This window comes from Oryx dammah, unplaced genomic scaffold, assembly GCF_014754425.2.
Source record: "Oryx dammah isolate SB20612 unplaced genomic scaffold, SCBI_Odam_1.1 HiC_scaffold_26, whole genome shotgun sequence".
Taxonomy (NCBI): Eukaryota; Metazoa; Chordata; class Mammalia; order Artiodactyla; family Bovidae; genus Oryx; species Oryx dammah.
The window spans coordinates 70,135,167-70,163,109 of NW_024070210.1; the positions used below are offsets into that span (position 1 = coordinate 70,135,167).

Below are 27,943 nucleotides of genomic sequence, written 5' to 3' on the forward strand. Positions count from 1 at the left end.
TAAAAATGCATCTACTCTTTTGGAAACCTACTATCATTTTTTTAGTTCACAGATCCCTTATTAACCATTATTTTAATTTCACCAGAAAATAGGCCTGTGTTTTTCCAGAACAGTAATTCTCCCCCCAAATAAGTCTTTTCATCTTAGGTGTTAAGATAGCAAGTGTTATCTCATATATTATCACCATGATTTTTTTCCTGACAGGCTTTCAAGTCCCATATTCATACCAAAATTTTATCTTGATTTAGTAACTAGACAAAAAGGCTGGCTTCATTTGTATGAACAGTTTTTTCAAATATGTATGTACTTGGATGCCCTTAAATTCCCCAAGTAGAAAGAAATGCTTTCCACGAAGCTGCTTATTCCTAGTAACCCACATCAGAGCTGACACATGAAAAATGGTGAAATTACTGAAGGTAGTCCAGCCTGAATAAGGACTACCTTATTAGTTCAGGTACTTGCATCTCCCTAATTTTCATATTAATCATGTGTCCATCTTTCTCTGAAATAGGGCCATCATGCTTCATGTCAGAATTTAGCATGTAAGTAAAATTCATAGTGCTTCAAATCTCACTTGAAAATATTTGTGTGGAGAGAACAGAATGACTGATCTTATTATTACTAACAAAGTTAGATTTTCTCAAATGTTCATTTTTAGCCTTGAAATAGGAAAATCAGTATTAAGACATTTATAAAATCAGTGATGACCACATAGAGTCCTTACCTTCCAAATCAACAATAATACAGGGCTCTTATTTAAGAGAGTTGCTGCACACTGTAATGTACCAATGTTATATGTTTCTCATCAATTTTTACAGTTTCTACTGATTAAATATATATTGACTCATGAACTATTACCATCACATCAATTGTCACCAGATGCAAGCGTATGTCATTTAGGTATTAACTATCATATAAAAATGGCAGCTTGGTTGTCTAGAAGGCCTAATCTGGTACCAGTCATTCCCAAAATTTCCTAATGCATTAGCAATCTCTCAGAAAATGCTATCATTTCTGTACTAATCTGTACCCAAAGGAGAGGAAACATCTTTAAACAGTGATTTATTTCCTTTGGTTAAACATTGCTATATATTCATGGTAAATAAAAGATTTATTAATATGGAGAAAATGTGTCAGTGGGTTAAAATTTTCCATATTACTAGAAGATGGAAGTTAAGGTCAGCCAAATAAGCTAAGCTCAACAGAAATATCCATTAAAAATTCAAATGAATACAAATTGCTACTATATAAAACTTATGCCATCAATATCATCATCTATAAAAATGACTATCTCTTTTGCATCACACTTCTCCTAGATGCTGTATCAAGAATGCTTTTTTTTTTTTTCCCATAAAGAATACTCTTCTTTTTTATAAAGGGCAATCACTAAAGTCTGAATAAGTTATACCTCAGACATCTTAAGTTGCTAACAGAATCAACTCAAGTCTGGAGACAGTTAAAAACCACCTTGCTCTAGAAATTAAAAAAAGAATAAAAAACATGCTTTGCTAAGAGGAGGAGAGACATCCATTCTACATGTTAACTGTCCTATCAGATTGTGTAGACATTGCCTAGACTATTAAAACCTACTAGAAACTGATAGATAATTGTTCAATGGCTGACTGTGGTGGTACATAGCAGACAGAAGCTGTGAGAGAAGCCATCCTTACATGCAGCACTTGCTGCTACTGCAACAGACAGTTAATGCCCACAGTACTGAGTCATCTTTAATGCAAACACACATTTTCTGCCTTGCTTCTATGTTTTCTATTATAATGCAACATGAAAACAGTGTACATTTCATTCCATCCCTATGAGGTTTGCATAAGCAGTTCCAAGTCAGACTAAATATTGTATTGCTCTTATTACGGTGGATAAATATTTTAAAGTTTAGGAATTAAATATTTTATTTTTTCGGTATGCTCTCTGCAACTATTATGAACTTTTTACAGCTTCTTCATTCATGGGAAGTCTTCAGGGTTTTCTTTTTTAAATGTAAGACTATTATTTGTTTCCCCAAACAGAAGCAGATAAGAGTTAAATAAGTTCAATAAATCACTTCATCCTTAGTGTTAATAAGAACAGTATGCTTCTCCATATAAAGCAAGACTTCTAGAAGGCATGTATCTTTTAATATAATAAAAGTTTGCTAACAACAAAAATGAGTCAAGTAAATGTTACATCTTTAGGTATACAATTTCTCTCCTCATTTTTTTAACAGCATGGGTTGTCTTGCCATACATCTCTGTACTTGACACAGGTATTTCTCACACTAAATTAAGACAACACATCTAAAGAAGAGCATGTCCTGAGCTGTTTGGTTGAAATTTCCCACAAAATAAGAGATCAAGAAGCTGTTTACTCATTTATTTTAAAAGAAACAGACTAATTACGTTAACTGATTTATTAATACATGAAGCTCTTGGTCCAATTATTAAAAATACAAAGAGACTAGGGAACAATTTACATGTCTACTGCACCTCAAAATCTTTTTTTTTTTTTTTTAAGGTTAATTATAATTCTAAGCAGAGCCACTCTACACAGGCCCCTTAGGTTTTACGTAGGTTTAAATAAAATAACAACAATAACATTACCTCATTGGCTAGCTCCAGGAGCACTGGGGCAGCTCCATTTTCCCCCACTCCATTCAGATACCTAGATAAGACAAAGCCAAATGGTGAGGCAGTGACAAGACAAGGCCAGCATAGACTTGTCAGCATCCCCTGTGTGTACATGTTTTTCCTGGGCAAATGCCACACTCAGCTCTAGTTCAAGGATGTTGTCACAGGAAAGCACTGAAGGGAGAAGAATAACAAAAACAACTTACCTCGAAACCACTGGCAACTAACTAAGCGAAGCCGGAGGCAGGAGGTCTGAGCATACCCATTTTCCTTGTTTTTTCCTCCTAACGTGTAAGGTGAACACAGAGGTGATTTTGAAAAGAACTAACCCTATTACCCTGGCATTATCTATACCATAACCACTTCATGGGAAGGAAATAAGTTTACTCGTGAAAAAAGTATCCATGCAAGAATATCATCTTTTGATTTCCTTTTAGTTCACAGGGTTGGTTGGCACCTGATTAGGGAAAAAGAATGGAAGAGACTTTTCATCAGTGGGTCACCAACCCTTTACCAGGCAACACAAGCCATCATCTTATCTGCTCTAGATTTCTGTCATTACCTCTAGCTCTCCTTGTCCCCTAATGCTACAAAAACAAACAAACAAAAAAGTCCCCAAATTCATCCCAGACGTGGATGCCAGAGTGATTCTTTTAGGACAAAAATTTGAACGTACCATTCTCTTTCTTAAAACATTTCAAAAGCCCCACACAAAAATCTCAAAATTAAATTATAATCACTTAAAACTTCTTGTAAGGTTCTTTGTAATCTGGTGCCTACCTACTCTCTTCAGCCAGCCTCATCTCTAGTCACTGTCTGTCACCCTGACCTTTCACCTGGATAACTCATAATCCACCTTGCACATCACCTTTTTCATCCACCACAACCAGGACTATGTTAAGTATCCCTCAATGTGCAATCGAGGAGCACCCTGTTCATCTCTCCATCACTTAGCCCAGAACACTGTATCTGCTGAGTTACTCGTCCACCTCAGACACATCCCAATTGTAAGGCTGAAAGCTTCATGAGGGTAGAAAACTTTCATTTCATTCAGTTTATTATGTGTAGCACAATTCTTAGCTTATAATATGTAATTATATTGTAATTTTTTTTCTTTAATAAATGAGTAATTAAATAATTTATAACATTTTAGACAAGAAAATAGAATTAAGTATGAACATTTTCTCTACAGTGTACTGTTTGATTGAATAAATTAATGACATTTGTTGTATAGTAAAAATCAAAGTCAACAGATGAGGTCTTCTTTGTAACTGCCAGGAGAAAATACAAATTATACTATTTTACATGTATGTTTATAAAGATGTATAATTTCCAATAAACAAAGTGGAATAAAATCAAATTATTTAAGGTGAGTAAAAGTCTCAGGATCATTATAACTTCAAAGTAATTCTAATAAATCCATTTTCATCTGTTGGTTCTTCCTTTAAAAAAAAATGTTTAGGAATCTAACTGGGAAATAAGTACTTTCATTTCAAGATCAAAGGAAAAACAAAACAAAAAATAAAAACAAACAAGGCAAGTGTGGTTGAGAGAAAGCTCCTTGGGAAATGGGTCAGCTAAGATCTTCACAATCAACTTACAGAATTTCCATTGCAATGATAGGCCTGCTCAAGAAACAACCAATCAGTTCCATCAAACTGTAGCAACTAACCAGATGCTTAACTAATCCATTAAGCGTTCTGATTCTGGGTCAGGGTATTTAAGCCTATAATAGGATATCTTTACAACTCTCCACTTAATATTCACTTATCCCATAAACATTTTGAGAGCTGACTAGTTGTCAGACCTTATTCCAGGTTCTGAAGAAGCAGCAGAGAGCAAAACTTTAGCTCCTACCATCACAGAGATTATACTGCAATAGAAAGATAGAGAAACAAATATATAGAATAATGACACATATGCTACAATATAAGTTGGGTTTCCCTGGTGGCTCAGATGGTAAAGAATCTGCCTGTGATGCAGGAGACGCAGATTCAACTCCTGGGTTGGGAAGATTACCCTGGAAAAGGGAATGGCAACCTACTCCAGTATTCTTGCCTGGAGAATTCCATGGACAGAAGAACCTGGCAGGCTACAGTCCATGGGGTTGCCAAGAGTTGGACATGACTGAGTGACTAACACTTTCACAATATAAATTAGATGGGCTGGTCAGGAAGTCCCTCTCTAAGGAAGTGACACTGAAGTGGAAACAGACAAAAAGGAAAGCAGCAAGCCATCAGAATATTCCCAACAAGAGAACAGTCGGCGCAAATGTCAGGAATGGGCCTGGGCTATCTGAGGACCAGGAGAGGCTCTAGTGCCACCAGAGCAGAACCTCTTCTCAGAGGTTGATCTGGAAAGAATGAAAGAGGATAGCTAGATCCCAGATCACTGCCTGTGCCAGAAAACTGTCATCTTGAGTCCAAATTATATGGCTTTATATAAACGCTGCATCAATCACTATCCTGGTAATAACCAATAGGATACTTCCATTAAGTTTAAAGAAACAGGAGCTGGTCAAACAATGATAGATGACACAGACTAAATGTCATCCTTCAGTTTGCCACAGGAGGACTAACAAATGTATGACTTGTAGGTGAAACCATCCTTAAAAGACCTTCACAGAAGGTCCATTTTATGGCTTTTTTTTTTTAGTGTGAAAGAGCTGTTAGCATCTAAGATTAAAAACAATATGTACTGATTTCAAACATAAGGCAAAGTTATCTAATCTTTAATATTTTTATAACAACTGTTATGGGAAAACTTCAAAAACTACCAAAATTCTTCACTAAGCTTACATCTGAACACCACCTTTGTTGATTCTATAGTGAAAAATCTCTGGAACCCATCTCCGTGTCTTCAGCTATTTTCCCAGGGAACAAAATAGCTGAGGACAGATACTTGTGGTTCTTATACTTGGTTCTAGCACAGTAGATGGGACACACTGAGTGGAAAGAAAACACAGCTAATTAAACAAAAAAGTGGTTCAAATTTTCAGAAACTATTTGTATCATTTGATGTCAATATCATATTTGAACTAACCTTTTTTCCCATGTGAACACCTGAATAAAATCTAATTGGTCTGATCCGTCAAAGCTAATAAAGGTGGCCCCTTGGACAGTATGTGTTGAGAGAAGGGAGGAGATGAGAGACAATGTTTCTAAACTTTGCTACTGATGAGGAAACATGCAAATCTGATCAAGTTGTGAGTGTGTGTGTGTGTGTGTGTGTGTGTGTGTGTGTACACCCACACGTGCATATAAGCCCGTGTGCACCAATCTAGAGAAATTTAAATAAATTTTACCAAGTATGTTTTCTGTTTAGAACTAAAATACCGTCATTACAGTGGGAAAGAATAGAAAGCTGTTTTCAGTATGAACACTCAAGCTCTGTCTATACACGCACAACATGAAGAACTGAGGATATTTCCTCAGTAATTCAAAGGGAAAATATTTTCTACTGGTGTCTGGATAATTTCAAATTTCAGTTGACCACAATGGAATCACACTGTGGACTATATGGTCTTAAATATAGACTTCAAATTCTGAATTGAGATCATCTCAATACTAGCAAGAATACAGACACCAGAATTCTCTGATACTGCTAGTAGAAATAAAACCATTACAACCTTTCTAGGCTGTAATTACATTATTTCTAGTTTGTATTATATTACAATAAAATCTTATGTGTTCATTATTTGCACCAGTAATTCCATCTACAGAAATATTGAGAAACTAATCCAAAATGCAAAGACTTAAGCACCATAATATTTATCAAAGCATTATTTATATCAGAAAAGTGGAAACATATGTGTGACAGAAGAATATTTCAATGAACTTTGATACCTTCATATGATGATGTATCAAAATGTTTACAAAAAGCTTTCTTCAAGACAATACCATGTTATATGCATTTTTCCAAGTATAAAGTTCAGAATTCACAGCTGCATATATATAGCATGACCTCATCTATGTAAAAATGGATTGACTGAAGCCCCAGAAGAAAAATACCAGTGGTTATCTATGGATGCCACAATTTCAGGCAATTCATTCATTTCTTTTTTATACCATTACACATGTGCTTAATTTTCACAATAGGCAAGTATTACTTTTATAAAAAAAAAAAGTTGTTAAGATTGTCAAACTGCTTAAGCATGTTTTGATATAATGTTGCCTTTATGCTAATCAGCTGGAAAACAAGAATCTTTTGGGGCCAATTTACCACACAGAATACAGAGACATTCAACCTGCACATTTAGAAGAGGCCTATGAGATCAAATCATCTGAAAAGTAACAACACAGCCTGTCTCCAAGCACAAGGTGTGGGGCAAAAAGTAAGGAAATACGGTAATAAAGTAAGAAACAAGTCAGACTGCTTTCCTATTAGTCTGTCCATTACAGCCTAACTTCAAGTTTTTGTTTCAAACATTGTGACTCCACAAAATTGAGACTCTTATATTTAACTAAATTTAAAGAAACACAAATATGTCTCTGCATTTTCATTATTACCCACTCAACTGTTTCTTGAGTAACCATACTTAAAGGAAAGATTTTTGTTTCTGGCCTAAACTTTCCAGATAACCCAATAAAGTATGTTCATACTTTAGAAATGAAATATACTCTTTAATGAACCTAAAGTAGTATTTAGAGATCTTAGGAATCATCTAATTAAAACAGACTTTATACAATGAAAAAAAAAAAAAGATTATTAGAGGGCAGCCCCATGGCCTGTTAGCAGATCTCCAATTTCTAGAAAATGCTCAGTTCTCCTTTGTTGATGTTAACAAGGCCTTAAAGTCTGGATATAGAACCATACTTTTATATGAAAGCCCAAGACTATAAGTTTTATATAAGAATATACTTTTTGACACATGAACCACTTTTCAGTCTTTCTGTGGAGGGTCTGTTTGCCAAAGCAGTTGCTGGTTTCATGGCAGTTTATGGGCCGTTCTCAATTTTATATGTATGATTTAGGTGATGACTTTAATTTAGATGTTAATTTCACTGAGGAGATTATGACTTTTGAATAAGTCAATTCAAACTTTATAAACACTTCTTGGAGAGTAATTCTCCAAAACATAAAAGTGTCCATGTGTGTGTTGGGGGGTGGGGGGTGGGGGGTGGCCTGCAGGTATGGTGTGGATGCATGTATATTTCTTTAACAGACATTTCCACTCAAAACAGAACATACCTTTACCACATTTGGCATAGTGAATACTTCTTTCAAAACCTAACTTGAATAATTTTTCAATAAATACTTCTCAATTCTTTAAAAATATGACTTTACAGAAACACAATTCTAATATTTTATCTGTATATTCACTTAATTCATAGAATTTTCATGCATAAAAATCATTCATCCAAAGTCAGTGGTATCATTCTCACCATAGAAAGATTGCTCTGTCAATCTTAAGTATAATAATTTTAGACTATATTTCAAACAGTTTTCCTTTCCAATATGTCCCTAAAATACTTCAGAAAGCAACCAACAATTTCTAATTTAAACCATTATTATTTACCATTATAAGTTATTCACTCATATTACAAAGATAAATTTTTTTATTTTTTATTTTTTAAAAGGAGCTATTTTAAAGATACTTTTCGTTTCAGAACAAGAAAGGTTGGGAACTATAATAAATTAAACTGAAATTAGAAGATTTCCTTTTAAAATATAAACCCCTCTTAAAATCTGACAGTTGTACATTATTATATATCTCCATTTGTCTTCACTTGATATATATATATTTTTTGCATTTCTAAATTGGCTAACCAATACCTACCATGCAAAATACAACTGTACCAAAATTCAATCTTACTTTCTAATATATTTTTCATGATTTACATGAGAAATAAAAATTGGCTTGAGAACATTCACATATACACATAGATATACGTATGCATGAACATATGCATCTATCAAAGATACGCACTTACAGTTAATTTCAAGCATCCAATGGGGATTTTCTAATATTGTAGCTTGTTTCTTACATAGTAAAGATTTCACACACATGTAAATTAAGATAGTCTCACCATATTCTTTAAATCTATACAACATAGTATTAGAGAAATTTTAAAAATATACTTTAAGTCTTAAATAACAGACTTGAAACAAAATGTCTTGGAATGTTACATAGAAAATCAATTTATTAATCTAATTTATTCATAATTATTATTACAGTTAATAGGTATTATGATACCCTCTAGTGGGGCAGGCAGGTCATACCTCTGGTAATAACTTTCAATCGCTTCTGAAGTATGATGTTTGGCATGTGTTCTCTTAATATGTTTCTGAAACAAAATAAAAAAGATCTTTATGTTGTGTCACAGATCAGGTTCAAGAACAAAAATGACATATTTCTTGATCCCCATGTCTAACAAAAAGGGCAAACCGAATAATAGTTTGGGGATTTGGGTGGCAGCGGATATTTTTTCCCTTCTACTCTATGAATCTATGCATTTTAATCTCTATTGCATGGCTGGGATGTCTCCAGTCTGTACCGCAAGGTACAGTATATATGTAAAAGCCAACAGGGTCATAGTAATTGAATCTAAATAAGTTTGCTTAGGGTTGTAGAGGGCAGAGAAAAACTTGTTCCCTCTTTCAACCTTTGTATTAATTTTCCCTCAATTCAATTCCATCTAAGTCCTCTGCAGTCTCGTTTTACAATCCAATTGCCATTTTTAACCAGGAAGAACATTGCTTAAAAACAACTTATTTGAAAACTACAAAAAGTAATTCCATAGAGACTTGCCACTTGACTGACACCTGTCATCTCATGATAAATGACTCCATTTTCTGCCTCTCTTGCCTTCTGCCACTCCAGCAACGGTCATTTATCATCATCTCTGTCAGCAATGGAAAGCGGCACTGACAGTGCAAGTCAGCAAACATTTAGCACATGGAACCACGCAACACGGGGAAATTATTATTGTCAGAATAATAATGGTTTAGCATAATTTATTACAGGTCCACCAAATAAGCAAAGGCTAGATGTTATTAGACAGATGGATGGGTAGGCTTGGCAGGCCTCCACTGAGACGCAGGCGGTGCTTGATGTGGAAAGGAGAACATCCTCCAACCCAATCAGAGAGCTGGCAGTTCAATTACAAAGAAATAAAGGGACATTCATCATTCAATTAGGCACCTGTCAACCCTCACAAAGGAGAAAACTTCTAACCTGGTACTCCTGGGAGAAGATGCTCAGCAGAGTGGCCTGCGATTGACTGGAACAAATAAAAGAAGGACAAAGTTAATTACTGGAGTGCACGGCAAAGAAACAAAAGAGAAAGGAGCTTCAAAGGTAGGCCTGCTGCCCTGTAATCTAACAGAACATGAAAACAAGTGTGGAAAAGTTGTTCCAGATGAACACCTCAAACAAAGGCTTCCTGCTGCTAGGTCAAGGAGAGGGAGAAAGGGAAAAGGGGGAATACGGACCGTCTCAAAGCAAACCAGCATATGATTTGGATTTTCTTAAGCTTCAGAATGACTGCAAATCATGTCTGTAGCGTGCAGGTATGTTGAAAAGGGACCCAAGGTGGCAAGGTTTACTCCCACTGATAAATGATAAGAGTTAAATCCCATAAACAGTAGAAAACATGTAATTTATTCACTGGCAACATTCTGAAATTTATTTTGTTAGCAGGCTGGTGTCCTCTTCTGTAGCTCTCTCAGATTCAACGGGGGAGAAAGCGTTGCGCTTCGCTAGATGTAGTGCAGAGACCACTGGAACATTCCCACCGACATGGGCCTGCTTTGAATAGAGAAGCCCTCACAGCAGGAAGCGGGGTCCTTGAGGACATCGCTCCCTAAGACTGCCATAAGCCTTATTCATCTAAGACTCCACACAATCTCAAACACCTGGCAGTGAAGCAACCTGGAAAACATTCTCTCCAAGTGGGGATTTTCCTCTCACAATTGTTAACATTTAGAAATGGAACAGATTTTTTTTCCCCTTGTCTGAAAAGCAATCAATAGCCCACTGCTATTCTTTCTGATTGCCCTCTGTAGACAGAGTTGCCTTATCATATGTTGAAAATGATTAGTTATTTCTGATATATTTTCCTACTAGAAGGTATCCAAACAAATTACAGTGCTAATAATTCAACTTTTATAGTACACCAAAGCATGGTGAATAATTAAAGTTTTTCTATTCATGAATGAAACTGCTTAAGCTCATCACAAGGTAGTTTAAAGAGTATGAAATAAACACAATGACACCATATTTCTTTACTCACTGTCAGTATTGTCATCTCTTGCATATCATTATAGATTGGGTTTCTAACCCCTTTCCACTCTTATTGGCTTACAAAAGAATATGTTTTTTTAAAAAAAAAAGATGCCATAAATGTTTATCAAGGAAAATCAACAATTACTAAAGGACTGTTTTGATAACTCCAAAAGTACTGAGAAATGATTGAATAAAATTATAAATTCATTATAGTCCAATTTTTTTCAATGTCTCTTTAAAAATGGAAGCCACCTTTGAAAGAGCCAGTTTTCTGTATAAAATCTTCCCAGTGTGCTTGGCTTGCCTGAGCATCACACGCAAATCACGACCCTAGTAGGGTTGTTGAAAACCATCTCATGAAAAAAAAAAAAAAAAGGCAAAATTAAGCCCAAATCTTTATAAACAACTGAATAAGTCACTATGTTAGGTAACTGAATAAGTCACTATGTTAGGTATTTATGTACAATAAATAGAGCGCTCCTCATTGCACAGCAAAATATATTTATCTTAACCAATTAATGGAGGGCAAAATGTCAGTGTCTCTGTGTCAAACAATATGATGGAAATAAATGTGCATGTAACAGGCAAGTCAGGGACCAATGACTAACAAGGAAGAAACTAAACTGAATGAAACAAAAATATAATTGTAGATGCTCAGAAAGGGAAGACTAACAGACAGCTGGAGGAATAAGCCCAGGAATAAACAATTCAAAGTGAGAAGTTCATCAAGAGTTGAAAGCACCATCAAAACTGAGGGCAAGATAATGTCTTCAACCACGAAACCGTCTTCAACCACGAAACCATCTTCAAACAGCTTGTAATTCAATTCATCTAAAATCATGGACATAGCCTATGAAGCAATGCATTTTCTCTGTAGCCAAGAGGGTTAGTTACAGTCTAAATTCAACATTCCCTCGGTTCTCTTCACAAAGAATATGGTTTCTAGCTAAGAAGAAAGAGGAGATGGTTCTGTGAACTGAAAGGCTTATCTTGAATATCACAGTCAGTTCCATCAGTAGTTTTCACTGAGCATCCACAGTGTCCTGAGGTCATGTGTATGGGAAGACATGCCTCCGAAATAAAACATTTAAAGCAGACAGGAACTGATTTAGAGGAAACTTTCCACATGTACATGCAAAAAAAGTAAAAATTAAAATATCATCAAGCACTCACATATTTTTTAGGAATTAAATAAAGTAAACCATACCCTCAGAGAAGGCAATGGCAACCCACTCCAGTACTCTTGCCTAGAGAATCCCAGGGACGGAGGAGCCTGGTAGGCTGCAGTCCATGGGGTCGCTAAGGGTCGGACACGACTGAGCAACTTCACTTCCACGCATTGGAGAAGGAAATGGCAACCCACTCCAGTGTTCTTGCCTGGAGAATCCCAGGGACGGGGGAGCCTGGTGGGCTGCCGTCTATGGGGTCGCACAGAGTCGGACACGACTGAAGTGACCTGGCAGCAAATCATACCCTGACTCTTCATATATTTCAAGACTTTGGAACATATACATGCCACTTAGGATATAAGTGTTTTCAATTTACATATTAAAAAATACAATCACTTAATTTGCATACATGCCCAAAATGGATTATGAAGTCTCTTCAAAGATAATTTTGTCTGTTTTTTTCCCCATACTATGCTCCCAGGTTAAGCTCCTCACCCTGCAGGTGTCTGAAAAAAGAAGAGTGCTGAGTGGACTCCTGCACAGGCTCTCTGTAAAACCTTGTCTGAGGTGTGTGACAAATGGCTTATGGAGCAGCGTAAGTCATATTGCAGCAATGGGGAAACAAGAGGACAAAGTCAACACACCGAGGACGATGCAACAGAAGAGGGAAAGACCTTGGGTCCCTGAGGACACTGCTGAGCTGCTCAAGACCACAGAGCGAAGTGACTGCCTTCCACACTTCTTTTGAGTAATGACACGTCTTGTTTTGAAGGAAGGAAGGAAGGAGGGGAGGGAGGGAGGCAGAAGAGAGGCGGAAGGAAAGGAGGAGGAAAGAGAGGGGAGGGGAGGGAAGGAGGGAAGGTTTTCATTTCCTATGTGCCCAGGAAGCAGGAGACACGATGGAAGAAAGGCATGGCGACAGGATGCTCCATCATGACGGCCCCTGCACAGATGCAATACCCAGGAAGGCTGTCCACTTTTACACTCTGCAATTCTCTTCCTAACTGGCAGCTACTGTACTGGGCTTCCTTAAAGTTGTTCTTCTGTCACTGTGTCACTAAACTGAGGTGCCTAGAGATCATAAATTGCCGTGTGTGAGTGACTTTTCCTCACAGAATTTAAACACTGACGGGATACTGTTTACCCTCATTTTATACTGCATTTAAGACTTCAAATGCCAGGTACTTAACAGGCAATAAACCAGAGCCCCATATTGTATTTAACTCCAGACCCATCCAGCTGAGATGCTCAGTAACCTGAAGGACATTAAAGAAAATGACATCAGGGGGTTGGATGGAAGTGTTGACAATCCCAGGGAGATGTAAAGCAAGCAGAACCTTAAGGAACACGATACTACACATTATAAATTCTTCCTTTTCTCAAGTGCCGAACCTTCAAAATGGACCATAAAGAAAGACATGTTTTTATTTAACTTTCAAGCTCCTTTTGCTCTAGAACCTAGGATACGTCAGTGTCTCTAATAGGCTTGAAATCCTCTAAAAAAGATCAATGTTATTTCTGGAACTCGGGAAGCAGTAAATCAAACTAAGGATGATAAAGTAAGATATTCCAACAAAGCCTTAGGCTTGCAGGCCTCACAAGGGACAATACAACCTTTCTAAACCAGTGAAAGAATACAACTAAAACACTGGCTCTGTGTGGTCAATGACTTAGTACTAGTCAGCTTTTCCATAAAAGCAATGCCCTACCCTCTGTCATGGACTTCCCTGGTGGCTCAGTGGTAAAGAATCCCCCTGCCAGTGCAGGAGACGCAGGTCTGATCCCTGAGTTGGGAAGATACCCTAGAGAAAGAAATGGCAACCCACTCCAGTAGTCTTGCCTGAGAAATCCCATGGAAAGAGGAGCTTGGTGGGCTATAGTCCATGGGGTCTCAAAAAAAGAGTCAGACATGACTTAGTGACTAAACAACAACATACTTATGTTTTATGTTAGTTACCTCAGTTGTGTCCAACTCTTTGTGAACCCATGGACTGTGGCCCACCGGGTTCCTCTGTCCATGGAATTCTTTAGGCAAGAATACTGGAGTGGGTTGCCATTCCCTTCTCCAGGGGATCTTCCTGACCCAAGAACTGAACCTGGGTCTCCTGCACTGCAGGCAGATCTTTACCATCTGGGCCACTAGGGAAGCCCACTTATATTTTATATATATGAAAAAAGTGGTTACTGTTCCAGGCACTTAACTAATTTTGCTAGTAGGTTAATGTAAAGCCATATGCAAAACAGGTCCATCTATAGCAAGAGCTAAGAGTTATATCAACAGCTAGTTTGTGCTACACACTACACTCTGCCTTTTATTATACCCTCAAAGCAAGCCTCTAAAGTAGGTACCATTATTGTTCTTATTTTAAAGATGGGAAATGGAGGAAGAGAAGTTAATAGAAGTAAACAATTAAAGACCTAGGTAAGTGGGAGAACTGGAAATCAAAATCCAGTTCCGATTCCAGAACTCAAGCCCTTAAATCCCCATGCTAATCTGCCATTCTAGTGTGTGCTAACACCCATTGCTTAAGGTTAAGCATTTATGTTACATTACCCTCCAAGCAACCCTTAAAGGTGGGCATTGTTGCTTTGGGACAGAAAATTGAAGCTACAGGAGACAAAGAGTTCTGATCAAATCTCACAGCTTTAGACAATATTCCTTAAAAAAAAAAAAAAAACTTAAAATTGCAGCCTTACTTTAATTAACTACATAAAAAAAAGTTCCTATAGGAAAGTCAATGATTAAAAAATTATTGGGTAATTTTCATTATTCTTCCTGAGGCTAAGGTGTATTTTGTTATTAATAACAATCACACCATTGCCTGAAGTGTCTCTATGTGATTGCAAATATGTCTTTTGCCCAAATGCTATCTACTACATACAAAACAGCTTTAAATCCTTCCCTGAACAACACACATTCAAACCCAATCAATCTTCTCTACAGAGGACAACACCCTCCAGACGTGTTAACTTCATTATATAATATTTAATGAAGTTTTCTAGTTATAAATAGAACATATTCTGTGTAAAATCTATAGACATCTATCTGTATTTCTGTGTTTTTTATTCTATGTCTGGTGTGTATGTGTGTCTATACACAAAAATAAAATTTCAAAAATTGTGTTTTAAACATACTTTTGTAACATACCTTCATTACATAAAATATTAACATTTATCTATTCCATAACACATTAATCTTTTAAAAATCATTTTTATTGGGAATAAGACAAACCACATAACCACTTTGATTACCAAATAGAATACTCCTGGGATCCAAAAAAGCATTCTGTCTGATCGCCACCCTTTCTCTCTCCAGATGAATCTGATCTTCAACACAGTGTGTATTCTTTTGCATATGTCTTCTTTTACTCAATATGTCTATGTGAGTGACTCTTGCTAATTTTAAGTATAGTTAATTCATTTTCATTGCTGTATGGTATATTCTATTGTATAAGTATACTCCACATTTATCTGTTCAATTGAGGAACCTCTGAACTGTTTCTAGTCTTTTGCAATGAGAATGACGCTGCTGTGAACATTTCTGCATGTTTTCTGGGGCATGTGTGTACACATTTCTGATGGGTATAAATGTGGAGTAGAATTCTGGACCATCTGATATGCAAATCTCTAGCTTTAGTAGATACTGTCAAACAATTTTCAAACTATTTTTAACAATTTTCAGCCCCTGCCAACACTAAATGAGAGTTCCCAATGATATACAGCCTTGTCACACCTTCAAGTTAATGGCTTGTATTTCTATTTTCTTCCTAGTGTTTTCTGGAGTGCTGATATTTTTAATTTTGATGAAGTCCAATGTAGCAATTCTTTATTATTGTTACCTTTTATGTGTGTTGTGTGTCTTTTCTAAGACGTCTTTGCCTACTCACAGTCATGAAGATAATTGTGCATGTTTTCTTTTAGAAGCTTAAGAGTACTAGGTTGATGATCTATCTTGAGTTAATTTAATGAACTGAGATAGGAGTCACATTTTGCTGTTATTATTTTTGTACACATATCCAGTTGGTCACACCACCATTTACCCATGAACTATCGTGTTGCCTATGAGGAAACCAAATATCTAAGGGTTTATTTTGGGACTCTCTAATCTGTTCCACTGATTTATATGTTTATCTTTGCACAGATACCACATTGATCTGATTTACTATTGGCAAAGTCTGTACATTTAAAGTATGTTCTAATATATTTAGGTTTAAGTTTATATCTTACTGAAAGCTAATTTTCTTAGTCACCATACACTTCTTTTATGCTGAAGCTGAAACTCCAATACTTTAGCCACCTCATGTGAAGAGTTGACTCATTGGAAAAGACCCTGATGCTGGGAGGGATTGGGGGCAGGAGGAGAAGGGGAAGACAGAAGATGAGATGGCTGGATGGCATCACAGACTCGATGGACACAAGTTTGGGTAAACTCTGGGAGTTGGTGATGGACAGGGAGGCCTGGCGGGCTGCGATTCATGGGGTGGCAAAGAGTCAGACACGACTGAGCGACTGGACTGAACTGAAAGTGATTTAGTACTTATTTTTCATTATTTTCCCTGTCAACTTGGAAGTTATATACTCTTATACTATTAATAATTATCCTGCATAAACACACGCCCAAGTTAAACTTGGTGATTAACTGCTGCTTGGAAAATACAAAAACTTTACAACACTATCTGTACTTCTTCCATTCTGATATATAGGATATAACTGACATTGTTTTAATTCTACATACATCTTAAAATTCACAAGACACTGCTGTTGATTTCTAAAGATTCTGTTCATTCTGATATACTCACATATGTAGCATTTCATTGCCCTTCCTTCCTTTTCCATCTGCAATAACCTTCTTCTAATAATTCAATCAATGCAGATGTGTTGTGATGTCAAATTCTGGTCTTTCAATGAAAATGTACCCTATGTCTCTATCTAGTTTTAATATTTTTTTAAAAAAACTTCACTTATTAGGAGTTTTAACTCTGCCATTTAGTAAACTCCTGCTTACAGTTTGTTGCACTTAAGTACATGACAATTAGTTTTTCAAACTTGCTTTAACACTTTTTCTCTCCTGCCGAAGACTCCAAATGAGTCTGTGTTAGCCTTCCCTACTGTAAGCTCCATCTCTTATTTTCTCTTCATATTTTATATCTTTTCTTTATTCTGTATTACTTTATGGGTATTTTCCTCTCATCTATCCTCCAGTTCACTATTTCTCTTTTCAGTAATGTCTACCTTGCTATTAAATACATCCATTGAATTAAATCCATCCAATTTCAATTACTGTGTTTGTAGATACTCTATTTGATTCTTTTTCAATTAAGTTCCCTACAGACTTTCAATCTTCTTTTTTAACATCTTGAATAAGCTACAATTATAAAAATTCTGTTTAGGTAGTTCCAATCGCCAGAGCCCTGTTAAGTCTATTTCTATAGTTTTCACTGGCCTCCATTTATGATGTCATGTCTCCTTAGGTGACTGAGTATCTCCCATGATGTGCCACACTGTGTGAAAAACTGCTTTATGAAAAATATGAATATGCAAATGGTTAACTTTCTCCAGTGGGGATTCTGATTTGATTCTGGGAGTGCTAGGAGTCTAGGATCACCTTCGTCCAATTACAGGTATTAAATTTTTAGGCCAATGAGGTAAATTTGAAGGTAAAATACAGTAATGTAGAGCCCTTTTACTTCCAGTGCACATTAACTCCTAGGATACAGTCTTTTAGGGGGACCTCCCAACACCTAAGAGAATGAGGTGGTTGAATGGCATCAGTAGATTCAGTAGACATGAGTTTGAGCAAATTCCGTGAGATAGTGAAGGACAGGGAAGCCTGGCATGCTGCAGTCCATTTGGTCACAAAGAGTCAGACACAACTGAGCAACTGAACAACAACTCAACAACTGGGGCATTTGTACGAGTTCCCACCTCTGGTAGACCCCATACCCAAGGATCTCTACACCTTGTCTTCCAGCTCTACAAAGCTGTCAAAGGTTGTGTTCAGGACTTGGCTAGACAATATCTGCTGAAAAGGTAACTAAGTTAGAATTCAATGATTGAACTGTTAGTCCCCCAATCCCTTACTTTAAAAAATTAATGCATTACTAACTAACCAATAAATTAAATAAGAAATCACAATGGAAATAACAACAATAAAACTTAAAATTGAGCAATGACAGTAGTGCATTTCAACAGTTGTGGTAAATATATTGCATTAATTAAATATAAGGGGAAAAAATAAACTTATTTTATTCTAGGAAGTTCTAGCAAACTGAAGATCTCAGAAGACAAAAGAGGAAAAGAAATAAGAGAATCAGTTCAGAAAGGAAAGAACCAAATCAAAGCCTCCCTATTTGAAGATGAGAAGTCTTAGAAAGAACAAGAGAATCCATAAACAAAGATTTTAAACACTAGTAAGACATCTCAGAAAAGTAACTGGATATAAGATTAATATAAAAAGGAAATAAAATTCTTATAAAATAGTAAAATTAAATTAGCAAATGGAATAGAAAAGTGGACCTCATTCACAATAATAAAAAAAAACCATAAAGTACTGACATATATATTTCACAAAAATGTGTAAAATCTTTGAAGAAAATCATAAAACCTCACGGAAGAGTGCAAAAGAGTTCCTGATGAAGAGATAAGATATTTTCACAAAGAAAATCCCAAGAGTAAAAAGATAGTATTAATTAAAGTGTTAATTCTCTATACATCAATCTATGATTTTTATTAAAATCCAACCAAATTCACTAGTTTTCTGGTGGAATGTGATAAATTTATCTTAAAACTCAGGAAGAAGAATCATGTCAGAAATAGTCAATAAATTCTGAAAAGCAAAAATAGTGCTTTCTTACTCTATCAGGTATCAACATGGATTATATTTCAAAAAAATTTACCAAAAAAAAGCATGCTATAGAATTATACACATATTTGTTACCATTTATATAAAATATAAGAACAGCAAAATATAATTACCTTTTTGCTCATGGACATTTATGGATATAGCAAAAGAAATACATGAGGCTAAAACACTAAACTCAAGAAAATGGTTACCTCAGGTGAAGGAGAAGAGGAAAGAAATCAAAGTATCATACAATTTCTTTAAAAAATAAAAATCTTAAAGGCTATAAATTGTTGATACCATCAGAATATTTCATTTCTATAAAAGTAAAAAGCATCTGAAATAAATATAAACAGAGTTAGAATCAGAGTTTATTATACTATTCTCTATGTATGCTATATTTCATAACAAAATTAAATAAGTAGGAGAAGAATAATGAAAAGAATTGAAAAGGAGCCAGATAAATTGATCTAAGTTTTTTTTCTGCTCTAAGTCCTGCCTATTCTAAGCGTTATTTAATTAGAGGCTTAAGTATCTATACTTTTTTCCTTTCTAATTTAATTTGGGTTTTAACTTTTTAGAATGAGCCATAACATAAACAAGATAAAGAATAAGAAGCCTGGATGAAAGACACTTCATTTTTTTTTCAAGACCAGATATTGGGTCATCTTTCTCTAAAGCAATCCCAATGACTTCAATGCAATATAACAGATACAGTACAGTACAGTGTTAGTAGCTCAGCTGTGTCCGACTCTTTGTGATCCCGTGGACTGCAGCCCACCAGGTTCGTCTGTCCATGGATTCTCCCGGAAAGAATAATGGAGTGGGTTGCCATGCCCTCCTCCAGATGATCTTCTTGACCCAGGGTTTGAACCTGGGTTTCCCACACTACAGGCAAATTCTTTACTATCTGAGCTACCAAAGAAGCCCTGTACAAAATACTTATTGATTCTTTCTTCCTGTAATGATTTATTCTTTCATTCGTTACTAAGTCAGCTAAAACTACATAATTAGAAATCCCTAAATCTGTAGTAATTTTATTATGATTGCCAGAAAGAGTAAAAGAGAAAGAGAAAGTTAACTATAATCTGATAACACAGCCGCGCTCATCTCACACGCTACTAAAGTAATGTTCAAAATTCTCCAAGCTAGGCTTCAACAATACATGAACTGTGAACTTCCATACGTTCAAGCTGGTTTTAGAAAAGGCAGAGGAACCAGAGATCAAATTGCCAACATCTGCTGGATCATGGAAAAAGCAAGAGAGTTCCAGAAAAACACCTATTTCTGCTTTATTGACTATGCCAAAACCTTTGACTGTGTGGATAACAATAAACTGTGGAAAATTCTGAAAGAGATGGGAATACCAGACCACCTGACCTGCCTCTTGAGAAATCTGTACGCAGGTCAGGAAGCAACAGTTAGAATTGGACATGGAACAATAGACTGGTTCCAAATAGGAAAAGGAGTATGTCAAGGCTGTATATTGTCATCCTGCCTATTTAACTTATGTGCAGAGTACATCATGAGAAACGCTGGGCTGGATGAAGCACAAGCTCGAATCAAGACTGCCAGGAGAAATATCAATAACCTCAGATAGGCAGATGAGACTACTCTTATGGCAGAAAGTGAAGAAGAACTAAAGAGCCTCTTGATGAAAGTGAAAGAGGAGAGTAAAAAAGTTGGCTTAAAGCTCAACATTCTGAAAACTAAAATCATGGCATCTGGTCCCATCACTTCATGGAAAATAGATGGGGAAATAGTGGAAACAGTGGCAGACTGTATTGTTTTGGGCTCCAAAATCACTGCAGATGGTGATTGCAGCCATGAAATTAAAAGACACTTACTCCTTGGAAGGAAAGTTATGACCAACCTAGACAGCATATTAAAAAGCAGAGACATTACTTTGCCAACAAAGGTCCGTCTAGTCAAGGCTATGGTTTTTCCAGTGGTCATGTATGGATGTGAGAGTTGGACTATAAAGAAAGCTGAGTGCTGAAGAATTGATGCTTTTGAAATGTGGTGTTGGAGAAGACTCTTGAGAGTCCCTTGAACTGCAAGGAGATCCAACCAGCCCATTCTAAAGGAGATCAATCCTGAGTGTTCATTGGAAGGACTGATGTTGAAGCTGAAACTCCAATACTTTGGCCACCTGCTGCAAAGAGCTTATTCATTTGAAAAGACTCTGATGCTGGGAAAGATTGAAGGCGGGAGAAGGGGACGACAGAGGATGAGATGATTGGATGGCATCACCGACTCAATGGACATGAGTTTAGGTGAACTCCGGGAGTTGGTGATGGACAGGGAGGCCTGGCGTGCTGCAGTCCATGGGGTCACAAAGAGCTGGACACGACTGAGTGACTGAACTGAACTCAATCTGATAATAGTAGCCTATATGTTAAGATATTTATAATCCTGCCCATGTTGGTTAAAACTCAACTTTCTTCCACCTCTGCATGAAGTATGAACTAATCTATCTTCCATCCTTTCTTCTCCTTGGCTATTCTTCATTTACTTCTGAGCATGCTTCTGTCTTCTTAAGCCACAACCTGCCTATGGTTCAAACTACTGTCCACTGTTTCCATTCACTACTAAATATTTTTGTCTAGGGGGGTCTTTGTTCAATAAATCCTATTTAGCCTCCACCCAATGACAATCTTACTTCTACCCTCACTTGTTAACTAAAACAAAGATACACAGAGACTTCCTCACCAACAAACACCAAAGGCATACTTCTTACCTTAGCTGACCTCATTGCAGTATTTTACACTATTAAATCAAGCTATTTTAATGAAGGAAATCCTTTAAGAGACATAGACCAAGGCCAACCTTCTCATTTTAAAAATGACAAAAGTAAAGGTCATAGAGATGAAATCACTGCCCACAGTTACACAAAGGATTATTTTACACCAGGTACCTGTAAATCAAGGAAAAAATAAGTTGTGCTACAAGCAGGACTTAGTGGAGGAATACTTAGCTATGTTATCTTAATATATGAGGATGTCACATATTTTCAATGCAGTTTTATTATTTCAGTAATCATGATGTTTCCATGACCAATGTGTACAAATTAAAACAGAAACAAATCAAAAAGCAAAATATACTAGACACAAATTATATCAGCAGTAGACCTCAATCCCCAAGTTTCCACTTTTCACCACCAAAAGATAAAATGAATAAGAGATCAAAATTCTGAATTTTAGTTCTCAATGACAGTTCTTTTTACTATAAATGCAAATGTTATATGATCTTACAATGTGGAAAGTGATTCTTTTTCCAGGCAATGTGCACTTCCCCTGACTTAGGACCATTTGTAAGCCCTTTGGAATACTACTTTTCTCTTACAAATTTCTCATATTCCACAGTTATTTACATATTCCACAGTTATTTTTTTAAACAATAGGTAGCATCAAAAGTTGTACTGTTAAGAAAGCATGGTAGGAATTGTCTTTATTCCTGAGGTGCTTAAATTCTAATTGGAAAAAAAATCATTTAATATTTGAAGTCTCAGTTTCACCATCTGTATACAGATTCCATGACTTTAGAGCCCATTTTCACCTTGAAAGTTCTGTGATTCTTATCAGCTCTACAACTCTAAAATTTAGATTTCTTAAATTTCTCTCTGCTTCCTGTCCTGAAGTTTTTAAATATAGCTTATCAGAAAACTGTGCCTTGGTTCTTATAATAATGACTTGTACTCGTGTTGACACTGGACACTTCTGTATGGGCCTAATATAGCAGGTCTATTCTAGGTTAATAGCTAGAGTGATTAAATTGTTTATTAAGACTTCTAGGCATTTAAAGTAATCAGACCACAGTATGGGAACATGGGAGGAGAATAATTAACTCCTTTCATTCACTATTGATTATAAGGTACCACATCTCCCACTAGAGGTTAAATAATCACTTCATGGGTCTAGCACCACAACAGTTTCATTGACAAAATCCCAGTCTCCCCCAAATTACCTTATTTTTTGATTCAGACTGAACACACATACTTAATGAAAGAATCAACAGATCTTTACCTGAAAAGCTGATTTTTAAAAATATGTGTGTAAGTATATAAATATATAAATAAATATAAATATTCAATCTCACAATTCTCCAAGTACTGACAGACTTTTTGTTTTTCTTTTAGAAGGTCTCTAGTTCCAACTAGGTAATCCCAGACAAGTATGTCATCAGGACCTATAACAATATCTCTCTGCATCAACTTCAAATCAAATGCTTTACCTGGCTCTCAAGATTTTTCATCATGGTGGCCAATGTTGAGGAAAACAGAGCTAATCCTTACTCTTAAAACAAGTTTAGTTTTAGAAAAATATTTGTCAAAGGGGTTAAAAATACAAGCCTTAGACCAAAAATAGCACCCAGTAACAGTCTTCATTTTCCTCAGTAATACTGAGTGCTGAAAAGATTACAGATTCTGACCAACCTTTAGATAACTTTCTTAAAAGTTACTTATCAAAACCAAGTGAATTAATTTCACTCTCTGAAGTCTTTACTGAAAATTAAAATTTAAGAAGATATCCAGATGATAAACACATGAAAAGATGTTCAACCTTTATTAGAGCTCATTATTAGGGAAATGCAAATCAAAATTACAATGAGGTATCACCTCACCCCAATCAGAATGGTCATTATCAAAAAATCTACAAATTCTGGAGAGGATGGGCAGAAAAGGAAACCCTCTTGCACTGCTGGTGGGAAGGTAAATTGATACAGCCACTGTGGAGAACAGTATAGAGATTCCTTTAAAAACTAGGAATAAAACTACTATATGTCCCAACAATCCCACTACTGGGCATATACCCTGAGGAAACCATAAGTGAAAAAGACACATGTACACCAATGTGCACTGCAGCACTATTTACAAGAGCTAGGACATGGAAGCAGCCTAGGTGTCTGTTGACAGATGAATGGATACAGAAGTTGTAGTACATAAACACAATAACTTAGCCATGAGAAAACATTTGAGTCAGTTCTAACGAGATAGATGAACCTAGAGCCCATTATACAGAGTGAAGTAAGTCAGAAAGAGAAAAACAAACATCATATATTAACGCATATATGTGGAATCTAGACAGATGGTACTGATGAACCTATATGCAGGGCAGGAATGGAAATGCAGACATAGTGAACAGGCTTGTGAACACAGTGGGAGAAGAAGAGGAGGAGGGGATGAACTGGGAAGGTAGCATCGAAACATATACATTATCATGTATAAAACAGAGAGCCAAAGAGAATTTGATGTATGACAGGCAGGGAGCTCAAACTGGTGCTCTGTGACAACCTAGAGGTGTGGGATGGGGTGGAAGGTGGGAGGGAGGTAACATATGTATTCCTATGGCTGATTCATGTTGATGTATAGCAGAAACCAACACAATATTGTGAAGCAATTCCTCCATTTAAAACTAAATAAATTTAATTTTTAAAAAAATTTACCAAACATCCTACCATAGTAAAACATTTTAGTTAGCTATGACTGCTGTAAGAAATAACCATGTATTTGAAGAAGGGATCTTTGAGATTTGAAGAAGGGGCCTTTGAGAGGTAATTAGGGTTAGATTAGGTGGAGTGAAGTGAAGTCGCTCAGTCGTGTCCGACTCTGTGACCCCATGGACTATAGCCCACCAGGCTCCTCCGTCCATGGGATTCTCCAGGCAAGAGTACTAGAGTGGGGTGCCATTGCCTTCTCCAATGAGGGGACTAGTGACCCTCATAGAAGAAGAAAAGGAAAAGAGAGATCAGTCTGAAAGCGTGCGTCAAGGAAAGGTCAAGTGAGGACACAGAGAAGGTGGCCGACCACAAGCCAGAAAGAAAGTCCTCACCAGTACCCGGCCAGGCTGGCACCCTGATCTTGAACTTCCATTCTCCAGAACTATGAGAAAATAAATGTCTGCTGTCTAATCCATTCAGTCTATGGTATTTTGTTATGACAGCCCAAAATAAGTAGATATTCAAGGTCCTTTCACAATAAGGCTGCACTTTGAGAGCTAATGATTGATCACCCACTTCTCCAAGAGTCCCTGATAGCTAGCTAATTCTTCAAGTTGTTTTAGGTCTGGGTCAGGCTCTCCTGAGTTCTTTCCTAACTCTGAGTCTCTTCCTTGGGAAATAGATTTCTAAAAACATCCCCACCCCTTTAAAAATGCCCCCACATCAGCTTATTACTTATACTGAGTTTTATGAAACAAGCTAATTTTACTTCATGTTGCCCAACTTTTTCCCCTTTGAATTTCAAATATTTTCTGGTCTTGTTTATACAGAAAATGCTAATGCTTTGAATGGATCTCTTTTCTCAGGAAATTTCTCAGTTTATGAAATCCTGCTAGAATACCAAGTCACTTTGCCAACTCATCATCACAAGTAAATGAACGAACATTTAGAGGCTAATTTAATTCTGTGACCAAAATGTTACTTATCTATGTCTAAGAAACACAATTGCTTTTGTAACCTTTTCACAAGGTAAAAAGTTTAGAATATTGTTTAAAACCATTTAAACATTTGCTTATCCTTTTTTTTCCTATATAAAAATATATATCCTGCTCTCCTAATTTTTCTTAATAGGTCACAGAGATCTTTAACTGACTAGATTAACTTTATAATGATTATCATCTATAAAGATTGAACTATCATCTTTACCACTTTCTTCCCAAATAAATTTTTGCTTTTATTAACACAATAGTATTAATAGCCTCATACCCTTTCTCTGTCTTTTATCCCATATTCCCAACCCCCAATTACCAAACTGATGCTTTGCATTTAAGAATTTAACAAGGAAATGCAGGAATTGGCATAAAAGTAACTTCCTGAATGACTTAATGCTTCTATATAGCCTCAGTAGTGTTCCTATGAGATCAGCAAACTATTCTAAGCTTTAGAAGCTATATTCTCCCTACTACATTAGTTTGAAAAAAACTGTAGATTTTCAACCTTCTCTAAAAACATCATCATCATGATATGGGCTATAATTATTCTAGAACCACCCCACATTAATAATAAATGCTGGGAATATTAAAACAATAAATGGAATGCCTTAAAATGCATTAAACCCTTCTCTTATTAAATGCAAAATTTTAACTCTTACCACAAGCCTTTTATTTTTAATTCACAATCAAATTCTTTTGGCAGTTAATCTCAGTACTTAATGTCATTCACTCCAATAAAACCAACCTTAAATGGCTGCAAATGCCTTCCCTACTTCTTCCCATGTTTTAAGAGAAACCAGAGGAGGAGCTGACTCAATGGACATGAGTTTGAGCAAGCTCCAGGAGATGGAGAAGAACAGGGAAGCCTGGCGTGCAGCAGTCCATGGGGTCGCAAAGAGTCAGACATGACTGAGCAACTGAAAAACAAGCAGAGGAGCAGAGATGGAGCTCAGTTACTAAGACATACACAACACGGTTATGCTCTGTTACATTCTAACTTTCGCCAGAATATCCGATTCATGACTTTTCCCCACTTCTGTTGAACTCTATCAGTCTAATTAAAAGTTGGCACTCAACAAACACCACTAATCGTGGTGATGCCAGTGACAAAGATAGCAACACTGGTGGACAGCTTCTCAGGTACCACACCAGTTTATTGAATTATCATTACTATAATAATAAAAGTACTAGTAGTATTTGGGAAAGAGCTTCCCTGGTGGCTCAGTGATGAAGAAGAATCCACCTACCAATACAGGAGACTCAGGTTCAATCCCTGGGTTGGGAAGATCCCCTGGAGAAGGAAGTGGCAACCCGCTCCAGTAATCTTGCCTAGAAAATCCCATGGACAGAGGAGTCTGGTGGCTACAGTCCATGGGGTCGTAAAGAGTCAAGACATAATTTAGCAACTAAACAACAATATTTGAGAAACTGAGGGGACTGGAGAAGTATCTTATCCAAATTAACACAGCCAGCATGTGAACATAGTTTGCCCTCAAACTCTGGGTTCTTAATACAGCATCCAAATGATAAAGTACAGCATTTCAATATCACAAGATTCCTCAGTTCAGTTCAGTCGCTCAGTCGTGTCCGACTCTTTGCGACCCCATGAATTGCAGCACGCCAGGCCTCCCTGTCCATCACCAGCTCCCGGAGTTCACTCAGACCCACATCCATCAAATCAGTGATGCCATCCAGCCATCTCATCCTCTGTCATCCCCTTCTCCTCCTGCCCCCAATCCCTCCCAGCATCAGAGATTTTTCCAATGAGTCAACTCTTCCCATGAGGTGGCCAAAGTACTGGTGTTTCAGCTTCAGCATTATTCCCTCCAAAGAAATTGCAGGGTTGATCTCCTTCAGAGTGGACTGGCTGGATCTCCTTGCAGTCCAAGGGACTCTCAAGAGTCTTCTCCAACACCACACTTCAAAAGCATCAATTCTTCAGCGCTCAGCCTTCTTCAAAGTCCAACTCTCACATCCATACATGACCACTGGAAAAACCATAGCCTTGACTAGACAGACCTTAGTCGGCAAAGTAATGTCTCTGCTTTTGAATATGCTATCTAGGTTGGTCATAACTTTTCTTCCAAGGAGTAAGTGTCTTTTAATTTCATGGCTGCAGTCACCATCTGCAGTGATTTTGGAGCCCCCCAAAATAAAGTCTAACACTGTTTCCACTGTTTCCCCATCTTTCCCATGAAGTGATGAGACCAGATGCCATGATCATTTTCTGAATGTTGAGTTTTAAGCCAACTTTTTCACTCTCCTCTTTCACTTTCATCAAGAGGCTGTTTAGCTCCTCTTCACTTTCTGCCATAAGAGTGGTGTCATCTGCATATCTGAGGTTATTGATATTTCCCCCGGCAATCTTGATTCAAGCTTGTGCTCTTCCAGTCCAGCGTTTCTCATGATGTACTCTGCACAAAAGTTAAATAAGCAGGGTGACAATATACAGCCTTGACAAGATTCTTGGTCACACACAATCTAGTTTCAGCAGAAAAGGGGAGTTACTAAAGACTTTTAGACAGCTCATGGAATCACTTGCAGGATCAGAAAGTCAGGCTCAGAGTCCTCCTAATCAAGAATAATGCCACTCGGCAGAAGAGCTTTTGTCAGTCAGCACAGCCGCCCCCATGCTCCTGCCCACAGCGCTGAGA

At 36.8% G+C, this 27,943-nt stretch overlaps 1 protein-coding gene across 4 annotated transcripts in view; it reads right to left on the minus strand.

Annotated features, from left to right (window-relative positions):
• Positions 1-27,943, minus strand: part of CDIN1 (CDAN1 interacting nuclease 1) — a 232,919-nt gene that overhangs the window by 167,713 nt on the left and 37,263 nt on the right. For all 4 annotated transcript variants that reach the window (XM_040226980.1, XM_040226983.1, XM_040226981.1 and 1 more), the window contains exons 2-4: positions 9,799-9,844; positions 8,844-8,908; positions 2,595-2,655 (exon numbers count right to left, since the gene is read on the minus strand). In XM_040226980.1, coding sequence (XP_040082914.1) covers positions 2,595-2,655; positions 8,844-8,908; positions 9,799-9,844 — 172 coding nt within the window. The remainder of the gene's footprint in view (positions 1-2,594; positions 2,656-8,843; positions 8,909-9,798; positions 9,845-27,943) is intronic.